Here is a 26,403-nt window from a genome sequence, read left to right on the forward strand (position 1 = left end):
AAATTATGCACAACACAACAAAAGACATAAAACACAGCAAAATGAGACTCGACAGCAGCCGAAGCTTGCATTTATTTACCTGCACACACACACACTGTCAGAGAGGTGTTAATTGAATACAGATAGAAGGAGAAACACAGCTAGACAGGTGGTAATTAAATTAAATTAAAGGCGCCTCATTAAGGTCGAATTACGAACCGAAAACTTGACGTTGTTTGTCATTTGTCATCGTCGTCATTTTGCACAGCGCCTGTAATTATGCAGCACTAATAGATGTTGCCACAATTCCCCCTAACCGCCCCCTTCTTCTCTACCCCTTCACATATCGAGCAAATAGTTAAGCAATTATTTTCAACCTGACATTTGCAAGTTTTCAAGAACAGCACGCCGAAGGCAATCGTTACTTGCCCTGGCTCATGACGTTGACTTGAACTTCTAGGTGTTGTCACACACACATGTTGTTCAGATAGTCGTGATATCACTTGGAATTTGTTAGCTATGCAATTCCATTCAAATACAATTTAATAGTTTCGCTTTCCACTCTAAACGTTACACTGCAAGAAAATTCAACTTTCACTTTAAAGCAATTAAATGCGAGTGAAATAAAAAAAAAGCAAATCAGAATGAGATGTATAGAAAACTGTCTGACTGACTTGGCAAATGGTAAGAGCTAGGAGGCTGCAATTTTTATTCCTGATTGATAAAGGAACTATCAATGCGATAAGAGCTAGAGGGCTGCAATTTTTAGTCTGGGATATATTTCTGCATACTAAAGTGTGTGTCCTGATTGAGTTAAGTATAGGAAGTTAACAAAGGAACTATTAATGCGGTAAGAGCTAGGAGGCTGCAATTTTTATTTTGGGATATATTTCTGCATACTAAAGTGTGTGTCCTGATTGAGTTAAGTATAGAAAGTTAATAAAGGAACTATTAATGCGGTAAGAGCTAGGAGGCTGCAATTTTTATTTTGGGATATATTTCTGAATACTAATGTCCTGATTGTCTTAGATACTTACATATTGACGGAACTATCAATGCATAATTCAAGCGGTAAGAGCTAGGAGGCTGCAAGTTTTAAACAACGTTGAATTTAAGCGTACTTTTGTTTTGCTTTTCTTAAAAGTAAATAACCGTCTCAGATCGATCTTAGACGTAACTATCAACTTACAGCCTAAAACGGTAAGACCTAGAAGGCTGCACTTTTTACACAAGCTACTATAAGAAATATGCTCTGGTTTCTTGTGTTTCTCAAAATTTCTATTCTAAAACTACCTAAGATCTCATAATTATCTTTTCCAGTTGCCATTAAACTAAACATTTGTTAAACTTAGTTAATAAAATAGCATTTTTTTAAATTTAAAACAATACTTTTCATTTGAACTTTAAAAATATCAATTTGCTAAACCATATTTTTAACATTTAAAACAATACAAAGTATTGTTTGAATTTGAATTTTTAAAATATTTATAGTATGACCGTAGGCTAATGAACAGCTCAAATTAATTTGATTAGCAAAATACCTTTCAACTTTTGTGTGCATTAGCAAATCATAAATAAATAAACAATTTCTAATATCAAAAATGCATATTTAAAGCGCAAACATAAAAGTTTTTCAATTATAGTTTTCAGTTTTCGCATTGTTGCATCTACTTTTTTTGCTGTTTATTTTTGCATATAAAATTAGTTATTTTAAATGATTTTTTGACACGTTTTTTGGGCGCTCGTCGTTCGCTCGTTTGTTTGCTCAAAGTCGTTTTGTTTGTTTGAAGTCGTCTCGCCGTCGACTTGTTTGTGCTTTTTGTCGTTTATGTTATTTATGCATTTTTGTCATGGACACCAGGCTACGTAGCTGGCGCGGTCATTACCATGAGCCAATCCAGCACTTTACCCTTCGCACTCCCACCGAGTCACAGTGTGCCACTCCTCCCGCCCACTTCAGACTATTGGCAAACACATTTTTAATTGATTTTAGCGTTTTTTTTGTTTTTTTTTGCTTAATGTTTGGTGTGAAATATCGCTTGGAAAATCGTTAAAACAATTTGCAATATTTATGCAAATAACAACAAAAAAATTGAAGGACACTGTGTGTATTTTATGCATTAATAGTGGAGGAGTGACTCAATTGCTTGCAAGTTGTAATAAATAACATTGTAGAAGCACAATTATAGTGCTCTTTAGAATCTAATTCAATCAGTAAACGTGGCTCAATTATAGAGCACTTAATTCATTCTTCAACAACGAGTTTAGCTTCTTTTCTTTCTCATCTTTGGCAGCCAACTAATCGGCCACTCATAATTAACACATTTAGCTAATAACTTCAAGCGAAATAAACAACATTAATCACGCTTTAATGGTGTATTAATAAGAGCAGAGACGAGAGCGAGAGGGAGAAACAGAGATGGAGAGAAAGAGAGAGACAACAATAGACAGTCATATGTAAGTTTTACTGGCAACTTTTATTGAAACTTTCCGAGTGTGTATTTGCTGTGCGGCTTTTCCAATAACAATAAAATAAATCTTGGCCAAGAAAAACAGATAAAAACAGCATTAGCTGGCCATAAAGCAAACAAAACCCACAACGCTCTTTACAGGTTAAAAACGAGCCAACGGCGACAATGACAAAGACGGCAATGTCTGGCGAGAGCCACACTGATGCAGACAGAGAAGGAGAGAGAGGGACAGGCAGACAGTCAGACAGAGAGTCAAGCAGTTAGATAGATTGTCAGACAAGTGCCAAGTTAATTGCATTAAAAGTGAAATAAAAAGCGAGCGCGACAGCAGCTCAGATAGCAAAAATTATGAAGTGCAGTCGACGACGTTGTTGTTGGTGTTGTTGCTGGTGTTGTTGCCTTTGCTATGTTTCTGCTGTTGATTGAGGCGCATAATCAGCGGGGCAACGACGACGACGCCATCGAGCGGAGCGCATTAAGTTGTTAACAGCAAAAATGTTTGCTTCATTTGCGCTATGATTGCAAGCAAGGGGCAAGCGCAACATCCGGTGGCGGCTTTGGCATAGCAACAAGCATCTGCCACAACTTGTTGCCGGTCAACAACAATATTGTAGTATTAAAGAAATGCCATCTTGATAGTTACGTTTCACTCTTTCTCTTTCTTTTCGTTGCCATCTCTGTTTGGCAATTTGAGTATTCCATCCGTCACGCGCTCGCCGCTTGCGCAACGTTTCTTGGCACTCTTGCCACATTTTCTTATCTATAAATAGTTTTGCTGCTGCCCACGCCGCGGTCAATAAACTCGCGACACATGCAAATTGCAAGCTGCAACTGCAACTGCAACAGCAAAACAATTAGCAGCAGTTGAAACAAAGCAAACGACAACGAAACTGTAAATACTCTATGCAAATAAGAACTGAGTATCGATAAAAGCTCAATTGCGATTACAAATTTTTCGCATTGTGCATAGAAATTCTACTTTATCGATATCGCTTACAAATTTATCGCCTTGTACATAGCAGCTTTACCTCATCGATATCATATGTTTATCGACAGTTTACCCAAAAGCCTTTTACATTACTCTTTTATGCTAAAACGTAGACGAAAACAAAACGACACAAAACAAAAAGTACAAAACGAAAAACAGAAAAAAAGTACAACACCGACCTATCGCACACTTTTTGTCATTGGGCCGTGGCGTTGTTCGACAGCGACAACGACAACGTCGACAGCGACAGCGACGTCGCCGGCTTTTTGTTGTTTTTTGCTATTATCAAACAGCAAAGTCGCGACAGCAACAACGTCGACAGCGCAGTCATGTAATGCGCGTAACAATTTCATTTTGTTTTACAAAAACTACAATTGCCAGCGCACACATTTGTTGTTTCTTTTTTTTTTTGTCTGTCTCTTGCATTGCACTGCACATTTTGTTTGCAGTTTTTAGTTGTTGGCAGCAGCAGTAGCAGCAGCAGCGACAGCGACGTCGTGCATTGCACTCGCGTTGCTCAATGTTCGACGTCGACGTCGCTAACGTGGGCGGCCCTCATTTAAACGACGTTGGCAGAGCGTTGCCGCTGCGCTCTTGGCCGTTACAGCAGCGGCTGCAGCGTCACATTAGCAAATCACATAATGAAATTCATCATTCGTTGTTGTTGTTGTTGCTATTGCTCCTGTATTGCTGTTGCTGTTGCTTTTGTTGCTTGCAGGCAAATTTGACTAATTGCAACAAGTCTCTTTTTTTGTTGCATGTGCAATGCTTTTGATGTTTTTAGCTGATAGTTGCACTTGTTGCCTATTGCTGTTTATGTTTTTTGTTGCAATGTGATGTGCAACATGCAGCTGCTTGACTTCTAATGTTAAATGTCGCATGTTGACATTAATTTACATTGTTTTAATTTGCTTAAATAATGTACAGCACACTAAGAACAACAAAAGCCAAACAAGCATAAATAAAAAACGGAAAAGAAAGAAAAAAGTTAAACGCATTTATTTTTGCTTAACACGGCGGATGTTTGGCATCGTTTTCGAGAGTGTGATTGAAAAGATTGCGAATCGAGAATCTGGCACACGCACACACACACACACACTTACACACAGATAGAGACAGCACCCAGCTGCAGTATTGGAAATGAGAAAGAAAGCAATGCACTCGAGTCCACAAGATTAGAAACATTTAGAACGGTATTTAGAAATATAATGATATTTAATTCACTAGTAGCAGAAATTCATTGAATTGTTATTTAAATAAATAATGATAGTCATATTTTCTAATTGAAAACGTATACAAATTAATACATCAGTCGTGTATTATTTTATTTACTTCAATGCAGTTGCCTAAGTATCATAGTGTAATAGTTATTCTATAGATTATCCAACAGCTTATGTTAATGAACTGTATTTAGACTAATTAATGACCTGTGTGTGTGTGTGTCTCTCATTATCGCATCACAGCGCGCGTAAACGAGTTTGCACATTAAACTGACATAATTAATGCAATGATTTGTTTTTGTGCCAAAACCTGTTTTGCATATGGATCGATGATGCTCTTAGCATTAACAATGCCATTCAAATGATCAAAGTCATTCATTTAAGCCGGCACACAGATGATGCAAATACAGAGAGAGGGGCAACAAAAATTGGAATATTTATTGTCAATCATTAATCACATTTGCTTGATTTGTAATAATGTGTGATTGACACGTATTCAATTAAGTAAATCATGGCTAGTAGTACTGCGATGATACACAAACACAAACAAGGTTGCCCTATGTAAAGGGACAGCACTGTTGTGCAAATGATGACGTCGCGCGTCGTCGTGTGAATGGCAAAGATCAGTGCGTACAACACACAGCGGAGTGAATGCACTCGGAATGCGCTTCATGGCAATACGGCCAAGTGTCAATAGCTGCTGCTGCCCTCCTCATCATCATCAGCTGCATGCCAAACAAACTAACAGCAGCAGGCAACGAGGGTAGCTCAAACAGTTTGCAACAGAGAGTGCTGATAATAAAATTGAGTTTGACAAAAAGCAAACCCTAAAATAGTTGAGAAAACCATTCTTATTTATGGAAATTGAGAAACAGAAAAAAATTATATTTTTATATATATTATAATGTTGCTTTATAATTTCTAAATTTAATTTAATAAATCTTAAAAAAAGTTACTTTGATAAATATAAATTTCTCCTTTTATTTTTGCTTTTATTATTTAAATCATATTTAATAATTCAACAAATTGAAACATATTTTTATTTGAATTTATTTTATACTTTCTATATGACACATATCATTACCATTTAATAACACTCGCTTTTACCTTGACTACTCGTTGCTTTATTGCTCCCCCCACTTTGTACACTTTATGTCCACAAAACATAAACCAAAATTAAGTGCCCAATAACAAGTTATTATAGTGTTAAATTGGTGGCCATCATTCATGCTGCTGCAGTGTCTTTAATCTTTATTTTTTACGTCCAATTAGCGTTATATGCGAGTTTATTTTTAGTCGGTGGTCGTAACAATTTTTCTCATACCGCCCTCGTGTGCACAATTTTATTTAGCATTTTACAATTTGCATTGCGTCCAAAATTGCGCAAAAATTGTTGACAAGATGCGTGCAACGGTTGCTGCTGCTGCAGTTGTTGTTGTTGCTGTTGTTGTTGCTGTGGTGGCATATGGCCAATGGCCACTGACATAGGTATTACCTAGATAGGTAGCATTGATTTGGAGCGATGAACTCAAGCGGCCTTCCACCTCCTCCACACACATTTGCCCTCTTGACTTTGGGGAGGAGGAGGAGCTGGAGGCGGCTTCGCTCGGTTGTTTGCATTTTGGCTTTTGTTTACTTGGGATTTGCTTGGGAGGAGAAAATGGAAATGCCAACGCATATCGGAATATATAATAATAATAATAATATTAGAGGAATGCAATTATTTAAGTGGATGTTACGACGGCCGTTAAACAATAACAATAACTTTTTACAATGGAAGCGACAATAATTATGCTGAGCATTTTTACGATTCAATTAACAAAAGTTTGTGGCAACTAGTGGCGACGCAGTATGTGGCAGCAGTCTGTCACTCATATGTTTTGTAATAATACTTCGTAAAAAAAGAGTAAAATACTCAACTATGGAACACCATATAACGCGAAAATTCGAGAAGAATGTTGTCACCAAATTTAATAACTGCAGCTCTTAAGGTTTCTTAGATCTGAGGATTAGTGACAAATTATTATAAAAATAATAAATAAAATTGCTCTAAACTTTGTTACTTATTTCTGACTAAATTTATGAGCTTTTGAAATGTGTAATACATAAATATTAGTTAAAAATTCATATAAATATAATAAATAAAAATTCTCGAAATTTTATCGTCACATTACTCGACTCTTTCTCAACTATTTGCGTGTCAAGTATTAAAAGCAACTGAAAAAATGCGCATGAAAAATGCATAAAATGCGAAACTAAATGTTTATTACGGTTTCAGTTTTCATTCATATGTGTGGGGGGAGGGGGGAAATATATGCGACCCAGACAAGGTTTATGGACTTGTTTTCTGAACTGAAAACCTGACGACCAACTACGACGTCTCGTCCACTAAAGAAATAAATATATATCGCATAAGTCACGTCCTGTAGCATAGAAATGAGACTATGAGGCAACAACAATTTTCGCTTTACATACGATTTACTTACTATATGTGTATATATATTTGTTTATACGATATATGGAGGAAGGCATTACATGGCATTTGCCTCTGTCAGTAATAAATATTGTGTGTCTAATGTACACAAATGCTCTTATCGTGCTCTGCTCCCCCTCTCTCTCTCTCTCCTTCCCACTCTGCCTCAGCTGATTAACTTGCGCTTAAAAAATAACGATTTTTTCGCATTTTTATGACTTAAATATTGTATGGCTTTTTATGGTGTCGAAATCCTTGAAACAATGGCTCTGATTGCTCATGTTTGTGTTTGTATTTGTAATGCTATCTGTGAGTGTGTGTGTTTTATCAGCGATTCCCACCCTCCCAAAGGGGCAACATTTTGCAATTTTCATTTTTTAATTGAGTTGATATAAAAAGCAGCAATTGTGAAATTGATTATAAACAAAAGGGAAAGAAATACTATAAATGCGAATTTTGTTAGTTGTTGTTGTTGTTGCAAAGTTATGACGTAATGTCATTTATTTTTATTCAATAATTTTATGCAAATCGCCGCTGATATACTTGTGTGTATATAATTTGTATTTTTTGCAACGGATGCCGTCGTCCAATCGTAAAAACAATAAAAAATAACAACAAAAGCGCTCTACAAATTTGCATGTAAATTTCTACTGAAACAAAAGCAACAACAACTTCGCAGTATGCATTTCCCTAATGCGTCGCTCGCATGCCACATTTTTGCAAATAGCGCAGTTTGTTTTAATGCATACCCTGTAACCGGCTAGTAGCAAGGTGTAATTAAGTTGTGTAAGTTGAAGCAATTGCTTTATCATCGCTTGATCTGACCAAATTGGGTTTGTTAACCATTTATGGAGGGGAAGATATAATTTTTATTTATTCCCTTGATGATATCATGTTTTTACAGGGTATCGATAATAGTCTCTCCGCTCAACTAGCGCATTCTTACATTGTGTCTCTCTTGAAACATTTTAACAAATTACACTGCCCGAATTCTTGTTTTTGGGTTAATGTCTCATTGTCTTATGCGTGACAGCGCGACAACAAAAACAGAGAAAACAGAAAACTGAGCAGACGATACAATTTCTGTGATAAATAAAATTATTACAACAAGCCAAAAAGAACATATTGTGAACAGACTCTGTGAGAAAGAGACGAAATATTTATGCAGGCAATTGCTTGATTTATGTGCGGACTGATACCAAAAAAAAAAAAAAAGAAAAACAACAACCGAAAAAAATATATTGTATATTTACACAAATTCTTTGCGTACGCATATAAAATATATGTTTGTTGAAAATTGGATTTCAACGTATTTAGCGAGAAGCCCTTTTTTCTCTTGATTTCGATTTCCAGCGTTGCGATAGCCACACACAAACAGAAAACATTTAAATAGACGTGGCTTAAAGGTGGCTCAAGAGATTTGTTTTTAGCTGGAAAACGCGTTGAACACGCGTGGTGAGGTGAATGATGACCCAAATTTGATGAACTAGCTGCGAACATGGCCCTTTTAAGCCCTTAAAAAACATAGACAGAGTTATTTTAACATTTTTTTATTGTTGTTGTGGAGAGGAGTCTGGGAGAAAGCCGCAGGCGACGCGTTTCGAAATTAATTATGTCACATTATGTAATCTGATAAGCGAACTGCGGTCGCCTCTTATTGTCATTGTCAATGCTCTGGTTGTTGTTGTTTCGTGGTTGTTCAGTAAGCTGAGACAACGACAATGCGCAGCCGCAACGTCAACGTGCCACTGCAACACACACACACACACACACACACACACGCACACAGAGAGTCGACCCTCTTCAAAGTGCCTGGCAGCCAGGATCGATCCTCAAGCCTTAACAATGAACGTTCTGAATATTCTGGTTTTCTTCTTCTTCTTTTCCATATATTTTTTCAGGTTCTAATTTCGCCCTTTCAGGTAGCTCAGTCAAAAAAAAAAAAAAAAAAACTTGCGATGCGGCAATTCTTTTTTGTGTTGTCTCTTTTTCAGGCAGCCAGAAATAATTTTTATAATTCGGTAGCGATAAGGTTTTTCGCTTTTGTTAGGTTTCATTGAAAAGAATTTCTCAAAAATACAAAAAATAATAAGCAGCAAGAACAAGAAGGAAGAAGCAGCAACTGAACTGAACTGAAATCTCAGAAGCTGCTCCTCGCACTGGAAACTTAAGACGCTGAGCAGGTAAAAGACAGAAAAGATTGAAGCACTGCTGTAATTAAATGTTGTATAGTATATAAGGCACAAATTCTTAATGATTATTAATTAAATTGATATGCGATTGGCATCTGACATTCCCCAAGATTAAGATCGTGTCTCATTAAAGGGAAAATATTAGTCAAACTTTGAGACTATTTATTTTACTAATGAGGGTGACAGAATTATATAACATGAACTTCTAATTTCAAATGAAAAACACAGAATTATTGATTAACTTTTAAATCTTAAGCATCCTCATAGGCTCTTTTGATATTTTAAGGAATTTAAATAGCGTCTCATCGAGGTAAAATTATTAAGGGAACTTTGTAAATTCTCAGGACAAATGAGTGAGCTCAAGAATATCATTTATATAATACGAGCTTTTAATGCAATTTTTGATAAGAAATAAACTAAAAATTGTTTAGGCATAAACAAATATTTTAAATGGTATGCGTTTTTTTTTTTAAAGAAAATAAATTGCATCTCATTAATATCTTAATATCGAGACAATTCTATTTTCTTAAGGATCGCTTAGAGGAAAGCATTTATATAAAAGAAGTATATAATCAGATTTATCTTGAAGAAAAACACAAAATTAAGAAAGACAAAATTATTTTTAGCATTATTCTCATTCGAAATTGGAGAAATTTAAAAAAAAAGGGAAAAACTTGATTGATTTTTGTACATTCTCAAGACAATTGATGTTCCTAATGAGAACTTAAATTATAAAAAAAAGAAAAACGTAAGAGTAATCAAATAATTTAAACGTTATCCTCTTATCCGAAATTTTAAAAAATATAATCTCTTAAACAGCTTTACGACTACTTCACTGCAAAAATAATATCTTAATAACATCAACTTGCACTTCGCATTTGTTTCTCAATACTTTTTCTTTTAGTCTTCACTCAATTGAGTGAGTTCTCAAGTGACTTTCTGCGCGACCAATTTCTGAAGTGGACTTTCACAGAGTCTCAGCTGTGACTTCAGTTGCTTTGCCCCCAAACCACCTAATGGACTTAATCCGATTTATATGGCCCACACAATACAGTTTAAAGCGGGCATAAACACAAGTTATGAGCCTTAATGGCGCCATATCTCAGTCGCAACCCTTTTTTTTGGAGCTGCGCGTGCCAAATGAAATCAAATTTCCAGCAGACGCACAGACTGAAAGAAAGGAAAAATAACTTGAAGGTGGGAGAGCTTAAAATTAATTGAAATTGTATCCTTTTTGGCGCATAAATCGCTTTTATAGATGGCAAAAGCAAATGCGTTCGCTGCATATTAAATGCATAATTGACGCAAATTTTGATACCCGCTACAAGTAGGTTAAAATGGTATTATAAGTTTGCGGCAGAAGGAAGCATCTTCGACCCTATAAACTCTGTGTGTTCGTATGAAACACTGCAAGAGATAGAGCTAAAATACCATATATACTATTCGGTATATTTTAGTATTTTTGGTATACATATATTTGGTATCCCATAGTCGAGCACACCCGTTTGTAACTCTCTCACTTGTATAAAACACTGCAAGAGATAGAACTAAAATACCATACATACCATTCGGTATGTTTTAGTATTTTTGCTATACATTTACTTGGAATACATTTAGGACAAAGTTCTATTGAGTTTTATTTATTATTAACAAGTATCACATAGTCGAGCACACCCGTCTGTAACTCTCTCTCGTTTGTTTTGGTATGCTTTAAGCCAAAATAATTTGTGCATAATTAAAGTCACAGAATGTCTGCAGCGTTAAGCTGAAGCACCACTTAATATGCAGGACACATAAAAAGAGGCAACAAACGAGTGTCCTGCAATGTGTGTAATATGTTTTTAATTGTATTTTTTAGCGTCGAGCAATTACGCGTAAGTCACCGTCAGCCCTTTGAGCTGAACATATTTTAAAGCTTCTTCTCTTCTTTTTGGCCACATTCCAGAGACTCGAGTCATTTGCATCAAAAGCACCAAATGCACTTTATCAGCGGCATCTGAAGGACTCTTCAGGAGCCAAAAGGTCATTTTTGTGGCAGAGAAAGTAACTTCTGTCAAGGGACACAACAAAGAGAGCTGTCGAGAAATTTTTGTGTGGAAAATGAAAACATTTTCCAAGACATTTTCGTTTCAATTCATAATTTTCGTAAACTGTCGTTGAATTTATTTAAATTGCCAAGTCCAGACTGTGCGTGTGTGTAGTCAGGCACAAAAAGGGAGCATGCAACACAGTGTCTAATCCCAGAGCGACGCTGCAACGTCTGTAACTAAAAATGCGGATTATGCAAGTAATTGCATAGACTTATATAGTATGAATGTATTTCCAATTTAGTTGCAAGGACATGCGCCAGAAAAAAAGAAAACAACAGAGAAAACAGAAAACAAAATAATAGCGTATGCAATTATGCAACGGCGTGCTGCACATTCTGCATTGAGAGGCAATTAAAATGTGTTGCATAAATTAGCAGACACACACACACATAGCGCGTGCAACCAACTGCAACTTGCACTTGCCACATCAGCAACATCAACAGCAGCATCCACAGCCGCATCAAGGGTTGCACGTGACTCGCAGACATCCTTGGCAGCAGCCACTTGCACAACCCTTAAGCTCTGTGCAACATGCAACATGAAAATAACACAAATAAATTCGGCATATTTGTTTTTTTTTTTTTTGGGATTTTTGTGCATGGCAGCAATGAAAAAATTGCATTTTAAATTAAAAAAAAATGTGAAAATAACTGAAACAAAGAGATGAAAACAAGAAAAATAAATTCGACATATTTTGAGCATATTTCTCTGGCAGCAAGGAATTGAATGTTAATTTAAAAAGAGATAAAAATAAGGAAATCAAACAATAAATTGAGTTATTTTTGTGCATTTCTCTAGCAGTAATATTAAATTTAATAAAAAGAAGTTGAACAAAGTAATGAAATTAATATAATACAAGTGAAGCCTTTTGAACAACTTTAATCGACACCAATTTAATACAAATAAATCGGAATGTCTAAGCGGAATTTTTGCATTGAAATTCTCTAGACTGGAAAAGCAATGCGCTTCACTTTATTTGATAATTTTTCTTTTAAGATCAAGTCTCTACCAAGTTTTCATCAGTGCGCTTCACTTTGATATAATTTTCTTTTACGATTAGGTCTTCGCCAAGATTTCATCTATTGTTTAGAGTTCTTACAATATTTCGAACTAGTTTTTTCGTCAACATTTCCCTGTTTGTTTTTATAATATCTTTAGCCCGCAGTCTTGTCACTGTTGCGTCACTTGAGGCGCGCTCGTGTTGCTCATAAAATTTCAACAAGTTTTAGAACTCGAATCCTGCTTGACAACAACATTCCCGGGCCTGTCCCTGGACACAAAGGGGTTAAGCAAATGGAAAGGACTTCGTTTTGCATTTTGATTGTGCTCCGCTTTTGTCTGTTGACAGCCGTTTTGACGTGACTTTTGCGTTGACTTGCCGAATGGCGACGATGCCATGTGGCAATTAATTGCCAAGCCTTAAAGGTTGGATGATTGGGCAATCAAGCGATGGAACCCTGCGCAGTTGCCAACTGCGGCGTAATACGAAATTGGGAAATGCGCAGTAGCTCCTTCAAGGATCATTTTGCGCAGATGTGATGTGACATTTGAATAAAGGACTCGAGAAAAAGTCGTGCTGCGAGACAACCGCAGATAAGTCGAACAATAGAGCGAACGAAGAACACAAGAAAGAACTCAATTCCATCAAATAGAGACGCAAAATAGATGTCGACACGGAGCCGTCAATTGATCACAATCAGCGCAAGAGAATCGCAGTTTGTTCACCTTTGGCAGTGTGCGCTTCAGAAGAGGGAAGTTTTGAAGCTGCCACCTCAAGCGGCAACTCAATTGAGAGTGCGCATAAAAGCGGCAATAAAAAATATGTGCAATAAAAAAACAAAAAAATACAAATTTAGCCATTTTTGTTGTTTTTACTGTTGGTGTTGCTTTCCTAATAAAATGTGTGGCCATAAACTGTGACGAGCACACGAACGAACTGAACTCAACTCAACTCGACGCTTGGTGTTGTTGCAGCCAACGCGTCGTATGTGCAATGTGCTGAGAAATTCGTTAAGGTCGCAAACTAATAAAGTTGCTGTTCGCTGTTGCTTTGGGGCAGCTGTTTAATGCAGCGGAACTTTGGCCGAAACTATTTCGACTTTTTACAACTCCATGGAAGGTGCAACACAACGTGCAACGCACAACTTGCAACGTGCAACGCGCAACGCGCGTTTATTAAGCGCATTTATGCGTTGTAAATAAAATGCCCGCAGCAGTGACACAATTTGGTCTATAAAATATTTCAATGTTCACGACGTGCCACAAGAAGTGCAGCTAAAAAATAACTCCCTAAGGAAATCAAGTCATTCCAGAGACATTAAATCGAGCTAAAATCCTTTTACATAGCCAAAATGCCAAATTAGTCTCCTAAATTTATGATCCTTTTGTCTGCTAATTTTATTAAATTTATTTCTTATAGCCAACTCTGCCAAACTGCATTTATTATTTATAAATTCATAATATTTTTTGTTGAAATAATCCTTCCAAGTAATTAATTTAAAACTTTTAATCAGAAGATGTTTATGTGTGGCCAGCAAAAGCAGGAAAAACTTTTGCCACCAAACTTGTGTTTAGTGCACCGGTGTCTATAAAGTTTTTTAGTTTTAGTTTCTCTCAGTCAGTTTATCGTTAAAGTTTTGCGCTCTTTGCAACTCACCCAGACCCAAAGGTAAACGTAGATTTATGTGGCATTGTCAAAACATACCTGCAACGAAAGAATGAAATCCATGAAATTAATTTCAATTAAATTGTATATAGAAATTAAATTTTAATTACACTCAAGTCTCAGGTCAGCTGCACATAAATTGGAGCAGCTGCAGTGAAAGTCAAGCGAAAATCGAGCAAAAAAAATATATAAATGAGAAGAGCAGCATTTTTCCATTACAGAACACGGATACACAGTTCTTTTGTCCGAGCCACCGGCGTCATAAATATCACATTTGTGGCAGACACACATGCCCCGTCAGACATTGTGTTTAGTGCTGCATACAACGCGGCGGCGCATCGCATTTGCGCGTTTTATGAGGTGCAAATAAAAAGTTCAACATAAAAAATGCCATAGACATGTGTATGAGAAGCAAAGCTTCGGGCGCAAACGGCGCATAAAAATGCATGTCTGGCAATCGGAAATGTTGTGTGTGAATGTGTGTGTGTGGCACGACGCCAGCCAGCCAGCTTCCTGCCCCCAAGTGGCAAGCAAGGCAGACAGGCGCCTTAACAAGTTCAAAGGAGTAAGCAAAAAAAAAAAGACGAAAAAAGCGAAAGCTGAGGGCATCCTTAAAGTGCAACTACTACTTTAATTAATTTGACGACAACGCTGAAGTTGCTGCTGCCACTTCATCATGCATCACGACATGCACAGGTGCAATTTATTAAGCAGCAGCAGGATCAGCTCAAGTGGCATGCCTCAAATGGTAATCCGAACAAAGCCAGCGAGACAGAGAGAACCATTTATTATTGAAGCACTTGTGGTACGTGCCGCGCCGTGCGTTGCAAATGCAACAAATTATTAGTGCACACATAAATCGATGTATTGAAATTGATTCTACGGTTGAGCAGCAGCATAATAAATAGCAAAAGTAAAGCAGCAAATATACTAAAGAGAGAAAAGTGAATAAAAAGCAGAACTTATCTTAGAGAGGAAGAGAATAAGCTGAAAATATTTTAGAGACAGAAAAAAGCAGTGGAAAATCGGGTGCAACTTAAGCAAACTTTAATTAGACAAAGTAAATAAGTTAATTAGACAAAGTTGCGTCCTCTAAACTTGCCACAAAATTGAGTTAAGTTTTGTTTAAGCAGCGACTGATTTAATGCTTTATTAAGCCAGCAAGTTAAGTGCTCGTTTATATTTTGTATTTTCTCTAAATAAATCATTGAGCGGAAGTGACAACAAACGAAACTCTTCTTATACTCTTTTTTTTTTTGTTGCTGCCGCAAATCGAAGCAATTGTTATCAACGTCGCGACATCTGCAACACGAAGCACAGCAAACACACAACTCAAGAGATGTCGAGACGCCCCCAACAAAAAAAAAGAAGATATACAATAGAAGCCTTGTCTTGGACAATTTAGTGAGTGAGGTGCAAATTTTGTGTGAGAGCGCAAAAAAAAAAGGAAAGAAGAAAACTAACAAGTTGGCAAGCAAGGACCATAAAGAAACCACTTAGAAGCCAAAGTCTACTGCCATGTCCTGTGCAGACACTTTTGGACTCCGGTCTCAACGGCCATAAAGGTGACAATAACTTAACGAGCAATGAACCTACAACGAGCAGCAGTTGCGAGTTGCGAGTTGCTGTTGCAAGTTGTTCTTTGCCGCTCTTGACGTTTTGCTGACCGGCGACATGGCGCAAGGAAGTGCCACTAAATTGTTGCAGATAAGAGTGGCAGGCAGCAACAACAACAACAACACACAGACAGCATGTGGTCGCAACTCTTCAGTCTCTTTTCCCTCTCTCTCTATACTTGCCCCTCATTCTACTTTTGACGTCATTGGCCGACGAAGCAGAAGCGTTGAATGTGTGGCCTGTTGTGCATTTTGATCAGTCGCATTTAACATGTGCAGCAAACGCTTCAACTCAAATTTTTTTTGTGTTGGCTCACACACTTCGGTACAACGGTGCGTATGATAAATGGCAGTTGAACTACCTTTTGGATTTGCACGTGCGGAATATACACACACACACACAAGAAGCTTGTAAGCAGACAACGAACCCGCAAGGCAAACTCAGTGAAAGCTTTGATGAGCTGTGGGCGGTGGGTGTGGCAAGCAGGCAGACAACAACAACAATACTTTCAAGCATTTGGCATGCGAAATGAGCTGTTGAAATGGCAATTTAAGTGACTGTCGAGTGTTGTTGTGCTAGCACATCAAGGATAAAAAAATATACACAACTGCCAAAGGGCAGCCAAATACTTTGCGGGCAAATAATTTGCACTCACTGTCAGGCAACAACATTGTGGCATTGTTGTGTTTGCCAGCTAACTGTTTGCTGTATCTGTGCTGTGCTTAGCTGGTTCGACTGCATTTCATAGTTTACAGTCTGACGCCTTTTCGGTTGCTTTTCATTCATGATGAATGCGTTTGCAACAAGCAGACAAGGTAAGAAATTAATGCATCAAAGCATCCCAGACGACGACGCTGACGACGACGTCGCTCAAGTGGAAGACACTGTCAAGTTGAGGATCCGGATGCCGCAGCTGAGGAAGTGCTGAAGCGTAAATAAAGCGTTTGACGCAGCTTTTTCCCCCCTCTCTCTTTCTTCCTTCCTTCCTTCACTCAACAACACAAGCAAACCATCTATCATTAAAGACACATCAGGCAAAAGCTGAAGAAGAAAATGCATGTAAATCGCATATAAACTGACCAAATGATTAATTGACGTCGTCCACAGCTGATATTTACAGCTGCCCCCCTGCGTTGACCTGTTGCAGGCGGCGACGCTGGCTTCATTTGAATTAATGACCATAAAAGTCACCATCAAAATTATTAACAACATCATTAACATTTCGAACAAAGCGCTAACAATGCGCATTAAAATACATTTTTTTCGTTTGCTTTTATGTTATTAATAATGAAAATGAGTCAATTTATAACAAAATTTCTTTTATCTTTCTCTCATTTTTTTTTGGCAAATTTTTAAATGCATAAAATGCTAATGGAAATGGTAAATAAAATTGGACTGCCGTCAGTTGTTGTTTGTTCATTAATTTTTCGTGGAAAAGCGCGACAAAACACAAAAGTTTTTTCTTTTTTCGCTTTTACATGCCACAAGCGTATTCCACATGACGTCACTGAATCATTAATCATTTTGCAAATGAAGGAAATGGAAGGGAGAAATGGTAGGGTATCTATGCAACTGCATCCCCAACTCCATCATCATCATCAGCAGCATAAACTCTCACTTTCCTTATGGCAATTAAATGACTCTCGGGGTCGAGTAAAGCTCGCTTTTAATTTCGATGCAAAAGACGATAAAAAATATGCGCACATATATGTAAATAAAAGGAAAAACGCAGCTCGCAATTTTTCATTAAACAAAATTAAAATGCTGATGACGCGACGCGCAAAAGCGAAAGAAAAAACTGCAGCAGCAAAAAACTAGCAGAGCAGAGGAACAACAACAAAAAACAGAAAAAGACTTGACATTAATCATTACAAGCGCAGACAAAGCCACGAATGAAGCGCGGTAAAAAAAACAGAGGTGGGAGGCGTGGTCGGAAGAGTGGGCGGCGTGTGTGTGTAAAAAGTGTGCTCGCCATTTGTTCGCTGCTGATGCAGCGCAAAGCGTTGTTGCAACACAATGCGGCAAGACAAATGCTAGATAATGACCCCCATGTAAATTAACAGGCAAAGCAAAGCAGCAAACAGCGTCAGCCAAAAGTCCCACAGTCAGAGCCAACGCATGGGTATTTCCTCCACACACACACACACATCAACAACACTCACTCTTTTGAACGTAGCGTAAACACATGTTAAGCGCCATAAAGTATGCTATATAAAAGGCAAAAGTTTACAGAAATAGACAGGATCAAGACACAGAGACAGGCAGACAGACTCAAGGGGAAGCGACGAAGGCGGCAAGCGGCAGTGGCAGTGGCACGTCATTAGCCTGCCACATTAGTCATGCGAAGAGTAGGAGCAGAAATTTTGATGTCGACAACTTTCTCGATACCGAAGCAAGGCGAAGCGAAGCACGTGGAAAAAGCGAAAACTTCAATGCAGCAAAAATGTATCTATAACACGTTGCGGCTGCAAAGGACATTAAACCCGAGCCGACCACACCGAGAGAGAGAGAGAGCAAGGACTCTGCGCAGGCGCTGGCTGTAGGGATAGATAGGCGCAGAAAAAGCTCTTTTTGCCAGCCGGCTTTCTCATGGCCATGGCCATGGCCATGTCTCTGCTCATTGTCACGGCCATGGCCACAACACACGAGACACTAGAGAGACTCCTCCTCATCCACACCCACACCCACATCCTCATCATCCACTCATCGAGTAGGCGCCGCCGCTGTCCTTGCACTTGGCCTTTTGCGTAGGCCCTGGGAAACGATATGAAACGACGATGCTCGTCGCTTGGCATTGACTTTGACTCCTCTTTTATGTTTATGTTTGCTGTTGCTGCTGCGTTGGGACATTTTTTGGGTTGCGTAAAATGTTAATAAACTGGGGAAGCTGAAGCAGCCTATTCGTCTTTGCTCGAGTATTTGTCGGGTGCTTTGACCTTGCCACCTCGCTCTCTCTCTGACTCTGCCCCTCGGTTGGTGTCTCTCCGCCGGGAGGCATTTGGCAAATGTGCGGCACGCAGACTTTGGCCCCAAGTCTGACGCATTTATATATTATTTAAACGAAGGACAAACGTTTCTTCTTCTTCGCTTAAGCGTGGGAAAAAAGCGTTTGGGAATCCTTGGGCTCTGCGTTCGTTTTCGTTTTTTTGGGTGCTGACATCGTCGTTGAGCTTTAAATTGCCATTTTATGGCATTTCGTTTGCACAGACACAATTTAATATAAAGGTGTCTGAACTTGCTGCAACAACAATAAAATAGCTGCCTGCCTGCCGCCTGCAATAAAAGTCGCACGTTTCATTTGCTGCTCCCAAACAATATTTGTTTTTCCTCCGACAATTTTTTATTTAAATTTCTCTAAACAGAATTTCAATGTGGCCCTTTTTTTGCTTCTTTTTGACTTTTGTCATCAAATTGATTGGCTTTCTTTTTTTGTTTTGTATGTACATTTACTTTTGTTTTCATTTTGTGGCAGGTGCAGTAGCAGCAGCAGCATCTAAATCGATTTGTTTACAGAGGTCACTGGCTGACCAAAGTGGTCAAAAAGAAGTTGGAATCGTTAAACATTTATGCAAAACTTTTGCGCCTAATTGGCAACTTTGTAGACGGTCAAAAAGGCAGCGAAAATACACGCAACATTTTTCACTAAATTGAAAATTGAAAACTGAATCAAGTATGCAAACAGTAAGGAGCAGCAAGAAGTAGTTTCAGCAGCTTAAGCTCAAACCTCATAATGTTGCTAATAAAATAAGCTTAAAGCGTTAGAGTTTTCTCGAGGATAATGGCGCCCAACTTGTTCGCTCTTTCATTTTATGGCCAGAAATTGGTAATTTCGTGCATCGATGCCAGACAGGACGAGAAAAAGAAATGAGAGACGAGAACAAGAGAAGCGGGCCAAGAGGACGACGCATACAAATTGTCCATAAAAGACATTGCATTGGATCAAAGCAGTTTTCTATTATCGTTGGATTATGCGACACATAAGGAAGACACGAAGCCAAAAGTTGATCGGGATGATGATGATGGCTCGTGTTGATTAGAAGCTCTGCTACAGTCCATTAGATGCACATTGTGTGTGTTTGCTGCTAGAGAGAAGAGAATGCACTTGAATAAACAAGTTGAGTTTTGCCTCGACAGCGAGTTACTTGTGTAGCATTAAAATAACGTTAACAATATGAGCTTATTACAAGCCAAACTTAATAGTCAGACGTGTCGACAGACACATCAAATAACTATTGATTTTTATGGCTACCTTTTGCCATTAAATCAGCATGCGTTTTCCCCTCTTTCCATCCATATGCTAGACTTGAGTGGCAGCAACATATAAAATTAGTGAAACAGACTGGAAGCAGGATAACGAGCAGCTTTCAATATGCTTGACTTTTAATTTCTAACAAATACATAAAGAGTATTGAGCTCAAGAGCTTGAAAGGGAAACTTGAGCAAAGCATGGAAAGTCGAACTTTGAATTTCTATTGAATATATTTTTATGTTATAGAGTAAATACTTGACTTTGAATGTTGTTAAGACTTATTTTCAGCTAAGAGAAACTGCAGTGTTGAACATGCAGCAAAGTAAATACTTGACTGAATTATTTTATATATTTTAAGCTAAGAGCAACTCCAGTCTATATAATGTTTGCAGTAAAATTATCGCATGATTTGAATTTTCATTTGTTTGCATTTCTATACAAATAGTTTTTAGATTTTTTGCAGTTAAGTTAACACTTGACTTGGATTTTCAATTAAATATAATTTTAGTGAAGAATCTTTTTATCAAAGTAAATACTTGACTTAGAATTCTTCTTATATATTTTCCCAGCTAAAAATCATTAAAGGATTCGACTAGGAATTTCTGTTAAATATGTTATCAACTTTGTACTTTGACTTTCAGTATGTATTAAATATATTTTCAACTAAGACCAACTGCAGTCTTTAGCATCTTTGAAGTAAGCACTTGACTTTGAATTTCGTTCTTGCAGCAGTGTTTTTGCAAGCTGTCTCTCACATCCTTGCTGCATATTTATGACTCTCACATTTTGCAAATGGCATTTTCGCTTTTATGATAAATGATTGGCCGTAATTAAAGTGGCTCATTCTGCGGCTTTTTGGCCATATAACATACAGAGTCCTGCTGCTGCTTTGGCTGTCTGCAGCTCAATGACCTCAGAGCTAACAGCAACAGCAACAACAACAGAAACAGAAACTGAGCAAAGTTAATAATGTGCAGCAGGCGTTTGGCGCAGTTTTCAATGACTGGCAGGCAGTGCCTGGAAGACTTCTTCCTGCCGGCTGAATGACTTTGCCGAGTGCCTCTGACTGAGTGGATGACTGGCGGACAACAACTTGGACTTCCTGTGGCAACAACCACAAAACAGCAACAGCAGCAGTGGCAGCTGGAAATGAGCTCCAAAAGAAAACTACAAAAAATAAATTGGAAAATTGCGTTGTACCTACATATATCGTATATATATAGTATACGATATTCATTGCCGTTACACACAGCTGCCGTCGCTAAGGACTCGCAATGTAGTCTGCCATTTTTACGAGTCTATGTTGCACTCACACAACACGCTCTAAAAAATATTTTCATAGTTTTGTTTATGCACACAAAGTGGCCTTATTATAAAAGAGTTCACCAAAAATAATGTATAGACTCTTACAATTTTATGTAAACTCTACAAATTAAGCAATTAATTTTCATTAAGAAATGATTTCGAGCGTGTCTCCGAGTCAAACAATAAACAACATAAGAATATGCGAAAAAATGTATGATAATAAAATATGAAAATTTACAATCGATGGCCAGATGTTGTCAACATATGTACGCGCAAAGTACATACATATAATTAAAAATAAAAACTAAAGAAAAAGAAAATGTTGCAAGCTGGAAATAAATCAAAGTCAAGTGAACAGCAACAGCAGCAACATAAAACTAGAATGTGCTACTTAAATGTGCCACAGCGAATGAAACTTGCCTTGAATCGAAAATTATTTGCGCATTAATCAGATTTATTGTCCGCAGCGCCAGCCTAAATACTTACTCGACGACTACTACACATAGATACAGTATCTATGAGATACATGTGTGTATATGTGTGTGTGCGTATCTCAAGAGTAGTTTCTCTGGGGGCGAGACAATGGCGAGCAACAACAACAACAATGTTGTTGTCTTTAGGTGTCTCTTGAGTCGAGTTTTTGAGGGTGGCTAATGACTGCACAGAGATTATGTCATCGTCATCGTTGTCGTCGTCAGCGGCAAATGTTTTAATTAAAATGTTCGACAAACTCAAGTTGCAATCACACATAAATCTCAAAGCTGTCATTACAGAATTATGGCAAACAATTAAACTTATAATATTCAATAAATAATGCAAACGAAACTCTCAAATAAAGAATCTACAACTACAAACTCTGGGTCATTAGCAGCACAACAACTGACAAGCTGATCATCATCATCGTCATCATCATCATCGTCTTGAGCACTGGGGAGCGCTGTCAAACAGTTGACACTTGAAGCGGGGCATCCTCAACATGAGCGAACATTATGTCAGTCAGCTGTCATACAAAACTGAGTCTCAGACTCAGTCTGAGTCTGAGTCTGAGATGAGCTTCAATTGCAGCAGCCGAGTAAAACAATTGTTTGTTGCACAAAAGTTTGTTGACTTGTCGTCGCTTGAGTTGCCAGCAAATAAATGGAATATTTATTTTAAAAATTTATGTATTATATATGTTAAAAATGTGTTAAACAATTGCGAAAATAAGTTCCATCATTTTCACCCTTTTGCTACTCACTCACTCTCTCAGTGCGTCACGCAGCGAACAACAGCGAAGGCAATTTCACTTGCAACCAAATGAAGCGTTAACTTGAAAAATTGCAAACCGTTGCGGTTCACTGCGATGCACAACAAAACAAGCAAGCAGCAGCTGCCGTTGCATGCCACAACAGCAACAACAATGCAACATAAATATGTCTGTCAGGCCGAACCTTAAACATTTTTCAATTAACTTTTGCGAACAGTGAAATTTATAAAATTGGAAGAAATATTCGCACAATGCAACGATTTTAATAAAAATAAACATTATAGCCCTTTCTTTTTGCAAATACTTTTAAATTGTTTTACTTTCAGTTTTGTTTAATTACAAGCAACAAGTAATTTCTTTTATAAGAACAATCTTCAAATGGCAATTGCTTTTAATCTTTATTGCATTTTTTTATACATTTTATTTTTAGACGAAATCAGCAAAGTTTAACAAAGCCTCGCGTTTGTTTTTTAGGCGAGCATTATTACCACACATATTGAGGGAACACATATTGTGCTCAGCTAGCTCTCGCACTTGTAGACATTAAATTGAAATTAAATCATAAAAATTGCCAGACGAGGCTTTAAATTTATGTATTGTTTGTGGGTGTGGATTCGACGAGTTTACGTGCCCAGCTCTAGACAGATCAGTTGCCATTGAGAAGGCACACAACAGCAACAACGGCAATTAAATAAAGTACAAAACAGTTATGCACGACTACGCAAACACCCTGTAAAGCATTTTATTCCTGTGAACTGCATATTAAAATTAAAAAATAAATGTGTAAATTCTATGAGTATGCTACTTATTTTATTTATTATTTATTTTAATGTGCAAAGTATTACGAAAATAAAATAAAGTAATATAAAATATTAAATAAGGCATAATAAAAAATAATATGCAGTAAAATGCAGTAAATGTACAGTAAAAAAAATGTGCTTAAGAAAAATTTAAATAAAATTAAAAAAAAAATTTATTAAACAAAAAAAAAATTTAAATAACATAAAAATAAAAAAAATAAAATAAATTTAAATAACATAAAAAAAAAAATAAATTTAAATAAAATAAAATAAAACAAATTTAAATAATAAAATAAAGCAATACAAATTTTAATTAAAAAAAAAATTTAATAAATAAATCTAAAAAAAATTAAAGATTAATTATAACAAAAAAAATTATAACATGTATTAACTGCATTTATTATGTCACCCCTTTTAAATTGATTAGAAATTGCAAGGTATTAAAAAAAAATGTAAAAAAAAAAAAAAATATAATAAAAACAATAAATTCGCGTTGATTTTATTGCTCGGTTTCGGTTTCGTTTTCGTTGTTGTTTTTACTGTTGAGGATTGTAAACAAATGCTTAATTGTTGATGCTGGCAATGCAAATTGCGCTTCACGCTTAGTGTGTGGGTTGACTTTCAAGTGTATTTATTCTTGTTATTGTTTCGATTTATTTTATTTCGCTTGCTTGTTTTTTAGGTTAAACAAGTACCCGTTGTGTGTGTGTGAGTGCGAGTGTGTGCGAATGAGTGTATTGAGTACTCGTTAACATTAAAAGTCAATGCATTTTTAATTTGTTTAATGCGCACAACACAACACAAGAGAGCAAAGCGCATTTGTGGTTACAATTAGCGATGCAAAAACTCGCAACTTCGACTGTCAATATCCCATATGAAATGCAGGCAGCAGCCTGTGGCTAATAATTTAACATTTTGTGAGAGGATGCGAAGCGGACGAGTTCAACAACATTTCAATGTCGCTCGTTTCGCATCTAATCTCAAAGTCCTACACTCTCACTCTCGTGTTATCATCATGAAATTTCTGACATTATCCCAAGCGCCTAACGATGGGAAAACATTTTGTGATGCGAGCGAGGGCCAAAGATTGAAATGAAATTTTTGCCTCAAAATGCCATTCAAAATTGTTGGCTTGCCCCAAAAGGACATAAGCCGTGCATTGACCCAACAAACAAATGCTTTGAGTGTGTGTTTCGCTTTGGGCTAATTTTAATTAAGCGCGCAAGAAACAAGATTCAAAGTCTGAGCTGCCAGGGGAGGGAGAGACGTGTGGGTGTGGGTGAGTTAACTTTACAAACACACGCATAATTATTCATTTTGCAAGCGCACTTGAGCAAATTTCTGGCTTGTATGATTGCCAGCAATTTGCGCCCGGAAAGGCGAAAGATGCAAAAATTGAAATAAATGACAATGATAAGAGAGCAAGAAAGAGCTGAGCTGAGTGTGTATGTTTGTTGTGTCTGTCTGTCTGCTGTCGGCAAATGATGTTGGCAACATGTTGCCATGACAATGACTGCAAGCAAGTTCTATATCAATGCTGATGGCGGCGCCCGTCTGCTGCAGGGCATGTCTACCACAATGCACATCAAATGCTTAAATGACAACAGCAAACAGCAACAACAACAACTGAAGCTACTATACAACATTCAACGTGTGACAATGTTGCTGCTTTTGTGTGTGGGGCAATCGAAGGGGAAACGCGCGGAGACGCAAAAACGACAGTTACAATAAATGTCATGTTAAAGGCAGTCGAGCCAACCAGACGCACATCATTTCCAGCTGCCAGACCAAAAGCAGAGCACAGAGACTCTGTCTTTTTACTCCACTCTCTCCATCTCTCTAGACTCCAGATGCCACTCAACAGACTCAACACTAACTGGCAAACATGGCCCACAGCCATTTACCTGTCTACCAACCTATCTGGCTATCACTCAGTCTGTCTGTCTGCCTGTCTCCAAGTCTGTCTGCTGCGTGGGCGTCTCTAGAACTTTTGCATAAACTATTGCACTTTAAATTCGGTTTAAGCTATTGCCATAATTAATGCGGGTTTCACATTCGTATTTCAGCCTGATTTGGCGATGAAATCTGGCTTTATTTTTGTAATGATTTTATTACCTTGCTGGCAGGAAAATTGTCTTTGATAAGCTCAGATTTTTATGTTACATTTCAACCACATTATTGTAATTGAAGCTGATGAAATAAAATGAGAAACCATTGAACATATTGTCACATAATTTGTCATCTGAATTTCAGCACGATTTAGGAATGAATTTAACTTTATTTTCCTTTAAATAGTGTTAAAGTAAGCAAGAAAAAATATTGAAAGTACAATATTATTACATACAATATATTATAGATTATTTATACAATTTGAACGTATTTATACATTTGAACTTTCAGTATCAAATCAAATAAGATTTCTGTACCACAAATACATTTAACATCAAATGAAAACTATTTTAGAAAATCTCAGGGATTCAGTCGAATAGTTTCTCCTTCCAATTTTAGCCCAATTTGCTCCCATACTTAACTCCTTTTATAATCTTTCTATAAAAAGTCTTTAGTTAAAATGTAATCTATTATTGTAATTTCAAAACAAATTAAAAACCAAATTCAACAATTTTAATGTCATTTAAAAAGAATGTTTAATGCCATGTTTAGCTCACACAATTTGTTGAATACGCCCATTTTAAATGCAAACTAAATTATAATAAAACCCTTTTACAAAGACCGACTTTAAGGCTGCCACGAAAAAAAGGCACCGTTGACACCTCACAACATGTGGCAGCGACAAGTCGCCGAATATTTGACATGCGGCACGGCACAACATTCAAATCAGCGAAGCGTAGCCAAATGTCAGCCCAAAAAGTTGCAAATGAATGATATGGTCATAAAGAATAACGTGCAACTGCAAAACTGCAGCTGAAGTATCACACACACCAAGCACGCACACACACACACACTTATATCAAAACACACACACACACACATTGCCACATCTATCACATATGCAAGAGCATGCATAAATATCTTTGGCTCTGCAATTTTTCGTTGCCTTTTCGAGACTCAAAATTGCATAAATTATTCTCGGACTGGCGCCTACGAGAC

At 37.3% G+C, this 26,403-nt stretch overlaps 1 protein-coding gene across 3 annotated transcripts in view; it reads right to left on the reverse strand.

The window, feature by feature from the left end:
- Positions 1-26,403, reverse strand: part of LOC117576832 (headcase protein) — a 100,834-nt gene that overhangs the window by 30,865 nt on the left and 43,566 nt on the right. Inside the window, exon 3 of one of the 3 annotated variants that reach the window (XM_034261908.2) lies at positions 14,070-14,117. The exons of the other annotated variants lie outside the window; for them this stretch is intronic. Within the exon in view, the coding sequence (XP_034117799.2) occupies positions 14,094-14,117 (24 nt within the window). The 3' untranslated portion in view covers positions 14,070-14,093. The remainder of the gene's footprint in view (positions 1-14,069; positions 14,118-26,403) is intronic. 3 annotated transcript variants of the gene reach the window in all.

The sequence above is a fragment of the Drosophila albomicans genome, chromosome 2R (assembly GCF_009650485.2).
Source record: "Drosophila albomicans strain 15112-1751.03 chromosome 2R, ASM965048v2, whole genome shotgun sequence".
NCBI classification, from domain to species: Eukaryota; Metazoa; Arthropoda; class Insecta; order Diptera; family Drosophilidae; genus Drosophila; species Drosophila albomicans.